Genomic DNA, 13,920 nt, shown 5'->3' with positions numbered 1-13,920 from the left:
ACTAAAGATACTCAATCCGTTACCTGCTCAAAGTATTAAAAAATACCAAGTGCTAGGTTAACCTGTATGATTCTAAATGTTCACCGGAGGGCTGAACAATGGGGTGTTCGGACACCACGAGGCGCAGGGAGCACAGTTCCCATCAGCAGCCCCAAGCTCAGGAGAATATTTGTGGCAACGGTGGGTCACACCGCAAGGGGCTGCCTCACGAGATGAAGTTTTAAAGCAGGCTTGGACAGCAGCTCCCTGCCCCGTTAGCACCGCGGTACCCGCCGGAGCTGTTGGGGCGCCCAGGACACGGCTGGGTCCCTGGCAGCAGGGGCTGGGTGCCACAGGAGCGGGGTCCCGGCGGGGGATCGCTGCCGCCTCGCTGCGTTTCAGGTGGCCTCCAGGCGGGTCTGAAGCGAGCACAACGAGTGTGGGACCCCCGTCCCGGCCGGCAGGAGGATTTTTTCCTCGGGAAAATGTCCCGCCTGGCTGCCCAGCGCTAACTGCCCGCCGGGTCACGGCTGCAGGACCATGGCCGCCTGCCTTCCCCCTCCAGCACCGGAGCGGGAGGCGGGCCTGGCCCCGCCGCCTCGTTGCTCAATTTTTCTTCCCTTTATAGGAAAAATATGCGCGGGGCCCGGGGGGGGCTGCCCTGAGTCACCGGGGGCCGCGGCTGCCGCCCACGCCCAGGGGCCGGGGCGGGGTCTGCGCTGCCCGCCGGGGCCGGGACCGGGGCCGGGGCCGAGCCGAGCCGAGCCGAGCCCCGCCGAGCGGCCGGGGGCCCCGGGCGCGCCGCCATGACGGGCAGGTAAGGCCGGGGCAGCCCCCGGGGCGGCTCCGCGGGAGCGCAGGGCCGGCGGTGGAGGGGCAGAGCCGGGCGGCCCCGCCGCGGATCGCCCCGGCCCGGGGGAGGGCAGAGGGTGGGACGGGGCCGGGAACGGAGCGGTTCTGGGCTCAGCCCCGCTATGGCTCGGGCCCCGGCAGCCCGCGGTGCCTCACGACCCCGCCGCACAGCGAGCGGCTCCTCCGGCCGCTGCCTCCGTGACCTCTGCTTCGGGCTGGCCTCGCGGATACGTGTCCGAGCAGTCCTTAAATCTGGAGTTTGGGTCTCCTCCCGCGCTGTCTGACGCCGGGGAGCTCTGTAATGTCCCTGAATTGACAGATGTAAACGAGAAAAGCAGCGGGGACAGCGTTTGCTCGCATCTTCTGAGGGGTCGCACAAGTGCTTTAGTGTCTGATCGCTTCTTTTCCCGTCCGTAAAATAAAACCCAGACATTATGAAGCAGTTTGGAAACAAGCTTGCTATTGTAAAATGTCTTGAAAGATATGAAGAAATAATATCAACAGTAGTAGGATGTTTATCTAAGGTAGTCATCACCCTGAATCCTGCTGTCACCGTGATTCTAAAGCACTGTTATTTGTGACCAGAAGCCCTGATACAGGTCAGTTTGTCTCTAAGTACTCGCTCTCTTGTGTAAAGTCTTGATGTCTGGATTGTGCTGCTGCTTATAGTCACTTGATGTGTCTCATATTTGGTGGGTTGCTAAGTATGCGCTGAATAGTTCTGTCCTCATCTATCATTTTGATCAGTGTTATTTTTGCTGTCTGTGATGACAAATTGTTGTTGATAGGTGGTGGTACGTGCTTAAAAACCTTTGGTTTTTGCCTCCTGTCTTAAGGTTATTTTTTTTTTCTCTGTCTAAATGACCACTTTTTGTTCTTTTGATGTGTCACATAGGTGTGTATTTGCAAGTTCACAGAAATTTCTCAAAACTAGAGGAAGGCTGAGGTCATGGTACCCATGCAGCTCCTAAATAGAGACCAGAAAGGGAGGACCTGGGAAGTGTTGTCTGTGAAAACCCAACTTGCTTTATTCCCATACAGCTTTGGTGTGGGACTGTTTAGAATGACATGTTCACCTCGGGTGAAATCACGCAACTACAGGGGACAGTGGGAAATGACTGCGCACAGCAATCCTCATCTTTTCTCCTGTGCTTCTTCAGAAACTTGCCTTTTAAGTTATAAGAAATTATTACTGTGTTCATAAGAAGCTCTGACGTGAAGCATGAGGCTGGGTGGAATGTTCCAAGGAAGCTGAGCAGGGAGGGTAGAGTGCACAGTTCTGCAAAGTAACGCAGGATTTGTCTCCTTTCCTTCCAACGTACTTCAGAGGGTTGTTAAAGTGAGCAGGCCTTGGCTTTGCTTTTGAAAAGTCAATTGCATGAATGCAAGTGTTACTTAAAGTTTTCAAAAACATTTATACTGGAAAGTTTGTCAATTATGAACACTTGTGAATTTCCTAGGACAGAGCGATCATCTCAGACTGGCTGTTTCTTAGCAAAACGAAACCTGCCTTTGGTTTTCAGTGTCTGGGAAACATTGGCACGGCTCAGCACCTTGCCTGACTGATGCCGTTTGGCGAGCACCATGTCCAGCAGTGTAGGTCTGACACCTAAGTCATGGGAAGGAGCTCAGCATGGAGAACAGGCTTCCTCAGACCAAGCCGTGGGTCACTGAGCTGAGCTCTTGCTAGATGTTGTCTGATGTTTGTTATGTGGTAGTTCTCAACATCTGCCTACAGTATGTAGACATGTTCTGAAACTTTTGACGTTGAGGGCTTTTGAGGTTCCAGAAGGAGATGAACTGCTTCACAGCTGGAGCTTCTCCACAACATTGAGCAGTGGGAACCTTCCAGAGGCAGGAATACGACATAAATGTGTCTCTAGTCTTGAAACCGTTGACACACCAAAGGGGATGATTTTGTTTTGTTTTGCTCTGTAAAGTGAGGAAGACTGTGGGGAGGATGTGCAGGGCTGAGACGTAATTATTTTTCGCTTCACTTTTCTTGTCAAATAGGAACAAATACGGACTCACCGTTAGGTACTGTGATTACTGATGCATTATTAGTGATTAAGATAGGTGAATAATTAATTTTCATTTTGAAGTGTTCCGTCCTTTTTAGCTGCAGAATGTGTCTTCTGAATTTAAGTAGCTACCATAATTTGATTTACTGATTTCTAGCATTAGGGAAAAATGCAGTTTCAGAAAATACAAAGAAGGATGTGTACTTCTATATATTCATAGTATGAAATTACTAAAAATAAGTGACTATTTAGCAAGTGAAATCCAAATACTGTGTGTATCCTATTGTGAGCTTACATTGCTTGTATGTGAGGATGTGTTTTATTAGAAAACTCTGATGAGCAGATTACTGGAATTTGCAAATGCTAGAGCTGAATGCCATGTCTTGTCAGGGCAGTTTTGCTTCCCTGTATCTTGATGTTAAAGTAGCTGTTACAGCCCCTAATTCCAAGAGTAGTCTGTGTTTTAAAGGGATGCTGGCAGCTTAAAAAACAGAACAGCCTCTGTTTGAACACAGCTGTTCCAACTAAGATCAAAAGATAATAGGACAAAAGAAATTAGGGAAATATATATTAATTTTACTAACTTACATATTGTTTAACTACGTTTTGAAATAAACTCTGAAAGATAATGTCTATTGATAAGATAATGTATATTGATAAGATTGTACAGATAATGTGTATATATATATAATATACATACATATAAAACCAGTATGTTTCTAAGCAACCTTTCTATATTTTGCAGTGGTGAGTAAAATGCAATTTATATGATTTTTGGTGCCTTTAGCACCAAATGCTACTGTACTTCTTTACAACTAAGTGCATGAAGACAGCTTCAAATCAATCTTGCTTGATTTGGTGTGTTTGCTCCGTCTCTTAGTTTTTGCCTTTTTGAGTATTGTTTTTTTTTGTTTCCCTCTTTCCCTCCTGTGTTTTGCCTAGTTTTCTTTGTTGGTTGTGACAGAATCATTCCTAAGAAAGAGGAGCAGTGAATGACCAGTGGGCAAAACATTGTCAAATGCTCAAAGTAGGAAATAAAACAGAATTGAAGATAATTTTATTAAGACTTTACTGCTGTGCTGTTGCTTAGGGAACATAAAGGTAAAAAAAATGCCTGTGCTGTATTGTGTTGCCTTTGGAAATTAGTATAAAGATAATAAAAAGCCCAAGGAAAAACGTTCCCTTAGAGCATGTTTCAGGGCATAATTATTTTTGTGAGAGATCTTTGTCATCACTAAGCTTGGTCTAATTGGGATCTGGATACGCCTATGTACTTCCTGCAGTCAACAAAAGAAGAACAGCTGCATTTACAGATATGCTTATTGATTGTTCCTAATCCAGTTGAGGTAAGAAATAAGGGTATATTATTTACAATTAGCCAGTTTTTGACTAGATGCTTTTTAATTCATTAGAGAGCTGCTGCTGTGCTTGTGCTCCATGTTATGAAGTAATTGCAAGTAAAAAGGTTTGATGGATGAGGAGGAGGTGAGAGTATAAAGGTTGGTAGTATTTAAAAAAGGTTCTTTGTGCAGGATAGAAAGTACCTGGATCAAACTAATAGATGTCTCATCTGAGTTATAAGCAGCCATTTCTACTTTTGGTTTGGAAAAAATGTGGTTTTAATATTATAATTTTTTCCAGCTAAGTCTGTTCTCTGAGGCTCTCCAGATGCATTTTAACTTGTTGAAGGATCCCTCATAGTCTGTTCCTGGGGACACAGAGGTGCTTCCCTGAGGAGAACTGCTTGTTAGTGCCTAAAAGGAATCTAGCTGCTTTCTGCTCTGCTTTGGCCCAGAACATAATCTGCTGTAAGATTTTGTCATTGACCCTCTCCCTTAAAAGTGATCCTTCAAGAGGGAAAGAAAACCAAAACCACGCATTTTCACATTTTCCCTATTTATGTGCAGAGCAGTAAGAGCAGAAATAGGAGTGAGTGAGCACATGTGTGTTTGAAGGGATGGAAGACAGGATGGGTATTGTTTTGATTCCCCCTTGCTTCAATCCCCTTATGTTGTTTTTTGAACAAGGGACTCACTGTTGTCTGTGGAAGATTGGCTATTTGAAAACCAGTAAAATAGCTCTGTAGCAGCCGGAATGGTAAAAGCTTAGGTGTTTGAGAGGGGAGGGGAGGTTTGGCCAGATTGCTTAAGGCTGTGGGAGATAAAACGGTGCAGTGGCTTGATATTTTGCTTTGTATTAAAAGTAAAAAAGGTAACTTAATATTGCATTAAAAAGTGTTTTATCACTGTAAAAGGTCAGCAAAATGACTCATTTTGGAGGATATTTTTATGCTTCCTTTCCATCTTCTGTTTTTTATTTTATAAGGTTCCATTTATTCTTCTGGTCCGTAACATAGGAATGAATAAGGAACAAATGCAATCTGCAGGAGCCAGTAGTGGCAGATTGCTGTCAGACCTGAAACTTGCAAGGACATGCAGGTTGAATTGTAGACTTTAGGTTACTGAAATGATCATGTTCTCTGTTTGTGCCTTTTCTGGTGGATCCCAGTAAACCTTTCTGGTTTTGTTTAGAGAACAGAAAGGATCTCTGCTGGTTGACACTTATCTAATACTTATGAACTCATCACTTCTCCTTCTCTTACTTATTTTTCCTCCTACAGCTTGCCAAACTGTAGTCATGGAAGGCATTTTGCTATCATGCTACAAAAATCCTCCCTTTTTGTAATTTACCAGAAAATGATTTGTTGGTGATGACTGTTGAGATGGGTTTCATGGTGATGCTGATCAGATGACACTGATTCAGCTGTGCACATTGTCCTCCATTAAAACTGACTTCTGTATTCTCCAACTTTTTATTCTTTTTATCCTCCCTGCCCACTGTGCCCAGAGCCCTTTGTGCTCTGTAATCCTTTATCTCCCTCGCAGGGGCGGGTGGAGAGGGGGAGCGTTGGAAAGGGCGAGCTCCTGGTTAGGGCCCTGCTCAGTTCCCTTCCCGGCAGAGAGCTCTGGAGGCTGGAATGCCAACTATGTGCCTTCTGCCTGCTTCCTGACCCTCCGCAGCACACAGCTTCTGCAGGCTGCAGTGTGTCGGCAGAGCAGGAGCCTTTACTCTCCTGGTTCTTGGAACATGCTTCATCCAAGTGGAAGGCATGACTCTGCTGCTCGCTCTGTTGCTTGCTCTGAGTTTGTGTTTCTGTATTTCTCTGTTGCTTTGATCAGCGAGTCTTCTTGAATTAAATGGATTAATTACGAGAAGACTGAGGATTTTTTTAATACAATGTCATCTCCTGGATGATGGAATTTGTACAGGTACAGTATGCCAGGCTAACAGAACTGGTTGCTGCTGCAAACTCCTCGTGTGCTGCCTTCAGTAGGTAATTACCAGTGGAATACAGGAAAGAGGTTGTCTGGTCTTCAAGACCGTAGCAGAATGGCAGATGAAGTGTAAGAAACAATGCCTGAGCAGAAGCGTATGCATCCTGCTTTAGCTCTTCTAAAATGTAAAGGCAACTCCCCAAAGGAAGGTGACTCACTGAGTATCAGCGCTGCTGGTGTTCTCTCCGGTCACCTCTCTGCATTCCCCTCCACAGTGGCACTGGGTGCCATGGCTGGCTTGAGGCTGCAGGGGCTGGCATCCTCCAAACTGTACCAACGCCGGCAGGATCGGCTAAGTGGCACAGGCTCGCTCCTGAGCAGCAGGACAGATACAGCAGCTGGGAGACCTGGGTATGTCTCTGAGGTGAAGGGAATGGTGTTGACAAAGCATTTCCAAGATTTGATACATGTTCATTTTCGGTGGTGGGTTGTTCTTTTTTTTTTTTTTTTTTTTTTTAATAAGTGGGAATTGTATGCACACAGCAAGAGGGGATGAAGTCTGTTTTTATTTCCAAGAGGTTTATGAAGGAAAGGACTTTCCTGACAAGGAAGCTTTCGGTTTTTAACAATAACAGGAAAGCAGTAATGGAGAACCTTTCCCATTTGGAAGCACTGTGCAGGACTGTTCAGATCCAGCGTCAGGGCTGGTCCTGTTAATGGTGAAGTGTTTAGGTACTGTGAGAATAAAGTATTTCTTTCACTGTTTGTGAAATGCAGTCATTTTTCAAAATGCTGATACGATTTTACTGCACCTTGATTTTTAGGGCTCAGCAGTCTGTTTATTCCATAAATTGCAGGCTAGTTGATTTTACTTTTTGTAAATGAGTCCAGTCTATCAGAAACTGAAGCTTCCAGTAGAGCTGCTTCTCGAGATTGTTTAGAGCATACCAGACAAAGCTTCTTAAGTCTACCCAGGCACCTACATGGCTCGGCTCAGTGGGTGATTTTCCTGTGTTTCAGACTAAAATTGTAATTGTCTCCTCAATTTTCATTGAAGTTAACTTTGGGCAGAAATTAATTAATATTTAACACTGGTCAGATTAATTCAAATGTAAGTAATTTATTGCATTGTGGGAGAGCTGTGAGCTGCCGCAGAAGTATGGGATGTGAAGTCTGCGTCACTGGCAATAGTGGAGAGCATGTAGCAGAGGAGGTTTTCTTCTGGCAGCCAGAAGTTTTGTATTTCAGTCTTTTCTTAGCTAGAGATAGCCCTGATGCTTATCTGCAATAGAGCAGTTGGTTTGAACCCTGCATCCCTCATTAGAGTAGGAGGACAGTAAAGAAATGTCAGCCCCGTTGAGAGGAGAGGATGCTGCTCAGGAAGAGCAAGAAGCACATAAGGGAGTGGTGAGAGAAAAGAAAATAAGCATTGAAAAAGCAGCAAAGAAACAGACCTGTAACACAAAACCAGTGCGACCTGATGATAAGAAGAACAAGGAGATGATGTGAGATGACAGCATTCTTCAACGTGTAATTTGCTTCCAGCTATTTGACGTTGTTGGGTTATGTCCCTCCTTCACGCCCAGGGCAGTAATCCAAAAGCAGTGTTGCTGCTCCTTGGTGGAAATTGATGAACCCATTTGAGAATGATGTGTTTTACCAGCGCTGGTGAATGCCCATCACAACATGGTCATTGTAGTTCCTTTGACTGATGGAGGTGGAGAAGGGCCATACAGAACACATATGTGAGCAGTCGTTTATCGGGTCCATGGCGCGGGTGAAGCGGTACATGCCTGATAATAAACAGGTGCTTCTGGTGTGCCAGAGGCAGAACCTGTTCAAAACATGCACGCTTCTTGGTTGTCACTGCTCCCCTGGGCTGGGGGAAGGCTCTGCCACGTGTGTGTCTATTGAAGTAATCAGTCAGGGGTTACTGGAATCGAGTAACTACATCGAGGGGGGCTGCTAAGTACTTGTAGCACAGGATTTTTTCCGTGTGAATACCGACAGATTTCCATTGCTGCTGCTGGTCGCAGAGGTCTGCCTGCTGGTGGTTTCCCCTGCAGGCCACCTGTATGGACACTGAGGTCTGTTCTCAGCTCAAGTGTGTGAAGCAGTGGCATTGTTTTGCTTTTAAAATCTGTCTTCTGCAAATAGCAAATTGCTGTAGCTGGTAGGTCAAGGAGTGAGTGATGAGAAGCTCTAGATTTTTCTCCATATTGTGACGTAAGTTGCATTTGTATATTATTTATATTTATTTAATATATTTATATTAAATATTATTATTTATATTAAATATTATTTATTATAAATATTATTATTTATATTAAATATTATATTATATAAATATAATGTTTATAATATATTTATATAATGTTTATTTCATTGGGAGGTTGGGGGCTGTGCAGTCAAGAAGATATGCTGAAAGGCAGAAGGAGAAATTCTGAAAATATTGAACTCTGCTCAGGTTATCAAATATACAGCATATCACACATTTAATACATGGGAATGCTTTTTTTTTCCTCCAATATTTTAGGACATGTTTAAAAAAATCATTTTAAATTTTAATAAAAATACTTTGAATTTTGAAAATCGCATAACCTATTAATAATAACCGTAAAGAAATTGAGCTAGTTTGAAAAATGTATCCAGATAAATGTCAACCACAGAGCAAAGATTTCGAAAGAGTGATAAGTGTAGCTAAGGGCTATTTTTCAGCAGTTCGTGACCTGATACACTTCCTCCTTCTTATTTTTTTTATTGGTTGTTATCTGTGAAATGAATCATAGCCTGGTATTGTCCCAGTAAATATTATTTTTTTTCCTTTGGTCTTTGTCACCATTAAGGACTTAAAGCCCCAAATGCTCAGCCATGCCAGGAGGATGGGAAGGAGCCTGGAGTGCTCCAGTTTTTCTCTCAGCTGCTGGCTCCCTGATACAGACACATGACGTTTCTTGGTGTTGTGGTTTAACCTGGCCAAAAAGGGTAAAATGCTTCTGGGTTGAGATAAAGACAGTTTAATAGGACAGAAAAAAAAGAAGGGAAGATAATACTGACAATAACGACGATGAAAGAACACACAAAGGAGGTGATGCGCAGTGCAGCTGCTCAGCACCCACTGACTGCTGCCCAGCTCCCCCAGCGTTATGGCCAAGCACAAACCCTTTCTTTCAGCTTCTCACCAGTGCTGCATCCCTGGGGACAAATGTGTGAAAAAGAAGGTAACATTATAGAATCTGGAGCATTTTAACCAGTTGTCTTGGTGGTTAAATCCAACCTTTTTTTACGGAAGTAATACAGGCCCAGCTTCCAGAATCTAGAAGAGAATGTGATATAAGAACATGGCATTTGACAGACAAAAGATGTCCGAAGCTGTTTGTGGAAAATAAATCCATATTCACTTCAGTGATCTAAGAAGGTAGAATGCTTTCAAATCTTTCTACAGTAACTGTAGCGTCAGCACAGAATAGGTCTTCTAATAAACTTCTGCTTCATACAATGATTTTTCTTTTGGAACTTGCCAGCAATGCTGATACTTTACAACTAATATTTCTGAGAAGTCAAAGCGTGAGAAACCCTCTCCTAATTATAATGGTCACTATCTGGTTCCTGTAAAGTCATCATTTTAACCAAGAGAATTAGTTAAAGGTAAGGCGCGTCCTGATAAGAGATGAGAAGGCGTGCTGTTGAGCACTGCTATTTTGTTGGGTTTACACCGGACGGGAGAGCCTCAGGATGCTGAGCTGGTCATGTTCTAAAGCCCTTCCTGTCTTTGTGTCACCCGCTTATTGTTAAAACAGAAGAGGATTTTATATTTCGCTGTGTTGCAAAAAATTGGTGAGCAAATAGAACGCAAGAAGCTTTGAACAGTGGCGGCTGTCTTTTGTGGGAAGGACTCGTATCTCAGTGTCTTAAGATTGTCACAGGAATTCAAACTTCTGTGTTCATGCTTGGCACCACCACCGAAAGGAAGTTTTTGGTGTTGCTCATTCCCTCCCTGTGCTACTGTCACAAGTGTTTCTGCAGCAGTGCGGTAAACTGGATCGTAGAAGTGCTCTGAATTAGAACTGTCCAGATGTTACATTGTTTAGAAGTTAGGGCTTACTGTGCGACTCACTGAGATTTGCTCCGTTTTCTCCCATATCCCAGAGTAACTTTTTCACTGATGTAAATGTGAAATTGTCTTAATCATGGCTTTTGGCTAGCTCAAGGCTTGGAATTCAGGCATCAAAATCTTCAAGACAGAAGCAGGATTAGCTCGGGAGGTTGTAATTTCAAGTACTGTTGCATACTTGGTGCATGATTTAACTGAAGAGTGGCAATTGAGAGTAAGCCGATGAGATCAGAGGCACAATCTCTCAGCTTTGGTGCAAGCACTGATATTTTTGTGTTGACCTAATCTTCTGCTACTCTGGCAGGATAAAATGTTTCTTTAACCCACGGTCTGTAGTTTATAAAGTTCCAGGATTTCCTGCTGGTCCCTAATTCCGGAGCATGTCCATTTTTTAAAGCTCCTTCCTATTGCAGTAAGGAAACAAGTTCTAACAGCTTTCTCCTAAATTGGCACTCCATATGTGAAATGATGGCCAGCTCCTTGCTCCTTGTCACCCTGGGAGCTGCGGAGGCAGGAGCAAGGTCTGCCCTGCTGCCAGCCCTGCTGCCGGCCCCACTGCCTGCTCCTTCCAGTGGTGCTCAGAGCCCAAAGCGCTGGCATACGAATGGCAGCGTGTGTTTGTAGGGATGCCTCTGACCGGAGGAAGGAGAATTGCTGCAGCTAGGACATGGTTTTTGAATTACTGCTCTTCGTAGACAGATGTGGAAAGCAGAAGGTCAGGTTGTAGAATAGCTCTAACAATGGAAATGCAGCTTTTTGCTACAGTAACTTATCACATCTTGAGCAAGGATGGTTCTGACCTCTAGGTGTGCAAAAGTAAACCATTTAAATAGCTTAGTACGTGAAAATAAATTCTATGACATTAAAATAAAGAAAAATAAAAGCCTTTAAACCAAGCCATCTTTTATTGTATATACATAAATTGTATATCGTGGTTCAGGAAAACTACTGCAAAATATTTCTGAGATCTTTAATGTGCTGAAAATTATTTACATGTATTCCTTTGCCTATAAAATTGCTGTCTTTCCAATGGTTAAAGAAAGGATTGTATCGAAACAAGCAACTGAGACTCTTTCCTTATCATAGTTTTTTCCATCCTGTTTTGGACACGAGATACAGGATTTTAAACCTACGTTCTCTTATTATATAGAGAACTTCGATTACCATGGTGGCAAATGTGAAAATCTCTTTGGAAAATGTTAGGTTGATTCCACGTTTTAGGGGAGAAAGATGAAACAGGCTTTTGCATGATTTGGAAGTGAGGTGCTTGTTTTGTTTTGGTTTGTTTTTAGCCTTGCTTTCTGAGGAAAAAAAGCTGATGTTACTTATACTTGCCAAGCCAGTCAGGGGGGTGACTTTCTTTACAGACATTTTTAACCCTTTGACAGTTTCAACTAATTTGTCAGGAAGACAGAGACATTGTATGTAATTATTTTTCAATGCATCTTGTATGTAAAATGTACCTTATGTACATAAGCTGCTTGGTAGAGGGGAAAGACCCTGTTAATTCCCACAGTGAAGGGGAGACTGTAGTGGGAGGTTGATGCTTACTACACGTTAGAAAATCTGACAAGTGTGCGTCCTGAGACCAGAAATCCTGAGAATTCAGGATTTATTGGATTTGCTGCTCGCAGAACTACTGGTTTGTTTTAAATTGTGGATATTTGGTATGAGGATGACATAATGGGGTGAAAGACTGGTGAAGCAGCCAAAAGTGTGCAATAGATATCTCTGCTACATGAGTTCATTTAGCCACAAGGGAGCTGGCCACCCTGTGTGAGTCGCAAGAACATTATTCCTAACTGATGTCAGTGCTGAATTGACTTGCTCATTGTTATTTTTTTTTTGTGTAAAAGGGAGTTTAAAGCGATGGAAATGTTGTGTTTCTAGATGTTGGGGAAACTTCGATGGTGTAAGTATACTCGTGGTTAGCTTGTGGCTTGCTCATGTTCTTCCTCTTGTCTTTATTCCAGTAATATGTCTGATGCTCTTGCAAATGCAGTATGTGAACGCTGCCAGACTCGATTTGATCCTGCCGAGAGGATTGTGAACAGCAATGGGGAGCTCTATCATGAAAACTGCTTTGTCTGTGCTCAGTGCTTTCGTCAGTTCCCAGATGGACTTTTTTATGAGGTGAGGTCATAGACTGTGTGTAAGAGAAGAGAAGTATCATCAGTAAGGCAAGGAATTAGGTGAAAATTGTGGCAGAAATAAGAATTCTCATCTTTCCTCTATGTTAATATTTTTTTGAGGGATTTCCAACTTAGTTTCTTTATTTTTCTTTTTTCTTAAATACTCCTTCTGTTCATCAGTAACAACAAAAACTTTGTTTGCTCTCTGCATAAGAGACATATCAAAAAGAAAACACTAAATATTTCTTAATATTTCATTAGACTCAAGTGATTTTTTGTGTTTATTTCCAGATATTTTGTAACAAACTTTTCCAACTGGCAACTGACATTGGTGAACCCATTTAAAAACAAAGTTTAAATATTTTTGGAGAATCTGTGCAAGCATATATTTTGAATAATACATTATTTTAAATGTGCTGCATTTTTAATTTGCTGTGGGTATGTCTCATGCAGGAAGAGTACTTCCAAATACATGATTTAAAGAGGAAACAAAAAAAAAGAAAAGTCTAGGAAAAGATCTTGGGACACCTCAAGATTTTTGTTTTTTTTTTCGTAAGAGCATTGCTATTGATTTAACTGTTTGCTAAATGAATTCACTAAAAGGCTGAAACTGTATCTGGATGTTGCCTTAAGAAAAAACTTGGGAGTTTAAAAACAGGTGAGAAGGGAGACTAGAACTCTAAAATGTGACTTACCTTGACCAATTAATCATTTCAATGGAAAATCATGCTGAACTATTTGAACTGAACGTGGTTCACTTATTCATGAGGACTACTTCTCTCTTTTGTTTACAGTTTGAAGGTCGGAAGTACTGCGAGCATGACTTTCAGATGCTGTTTGCTCCTTGCTGTGGGGAATGTGGTAAGGTGTCCAAATACAGATCTGTGTAGCCTCATCCAGCTATGGATTTACTACAGCTAACCTCAAGGTTAGGGGCGAGTGGCCCTTCTTTTAGCAGCGTCTACCTTGCAGCATACGCATCCTTGTCAACACCATGGAGTAACAGCTACAGGGCAGTGCAAACCTTCCATCTCTGAGTGCTGTCCAGCCCTGGGCTGGGATTGTTGGAGTCATTTTAAGGAGCAGAAACTCTGGAGAGAAACAAAACATATCATCAGCAGTGATTTGGGGCATCCCCAAATTTGGGACTGTGGGAAGAATTATTTTTTCTGAAGTTAGAATGTAGCAGTTCTTGTGGATTCAAAAGGGGAGAATTATGAAAGGTGGTACATTTTTGATAAAACTGTTTTCTGCCTGCATCTCAAGGTGTTGCTTTTCTTTTGTAGGTGAGTTCATCATTGGGCGTGTTATCAAGGCAATGAACAATAACTGGCACCCAGAGTGTTTCCGCTGTGAGCTCTGTGATGTAGCACTTGCTGACCTGGGTTTTGTGAAGAATGCTGGCAGGTAAGATAGAGCAGGAGCTCTGGAAGTTGTGTCACTATGTTGTCAATACAGTAGTGAGATGTGGAGAGTGTTCGGTTGACTGTATACTGGGAGGTAAAGCTTGAAAAGGTAGAAGAGATGCTATAAGGAGTAGCTTGTTA

The 13,920-nt window shown here is 42.9% G+C and overlaps 1 protein-coding gene across 3 annotated transcripts in view; it reads left to right on the top strand.

Annotated features, from left to right (window-relative positions):
- The first annotated feature begins 636 nt into the window (after nucleotides 1-636).
- The window catches only part of LIMS2 (LIM zinc finger domain containing 2), a 31,427-nt gene continuing 18,143 nt past the window's right edge, over nucleotides 637-13,920 (top strand). The window contains exons 1-4 of one of the 3 annotated variants that reach the window (XM_027464492.3): nucleotides 637-796; nucleotides 12,215-12,374; nucleotides 13,168-13,234; nucleotides 13,660-13,780. In XM_027464492.3, coding sequence (XP_027320293.1) covers nucleotides 786-796; nucleotides 12,215-12,374; nucleotides 13,168-13,234; nucleotides 13,660-13,780 — 359 coding nt within the window. In that variant the 5' untranslated portion in view covers nucleotides 637-785. Of the gene's footprint in view, nucleotides 797-1,266; nucleotides 1,431-6,351; nucleotides 6,539-12,214; nucleotides 12,375-13,167; nucleotides 13,235-13,659; nucleotides 13,781-13,920 lie in introns of those variants that run through there. The other 2 variants (XM_005029776.6, XM_072042459.1) reach the window with 2 other exon arrangements.

Source organism: Anas platyrhynchos, chromosome 9, assembly GCF_047663525.1.
Source record: "Anas platyrhynchos isolate ZD024472 breed Pekin duck chromosome 9, IASCAAS_PekinDuck_T2T, whole genome shotgun sequence".
NCBI classification, from domain to species: Eukaryota; Metazoa; Chordata; class Aves; order Anseriformes; family Anatidae; genus Anas; species Anas platyrhynchos.
This window is presented reverse-complemented; position numbering and strand designations above follow the sequence as displayed.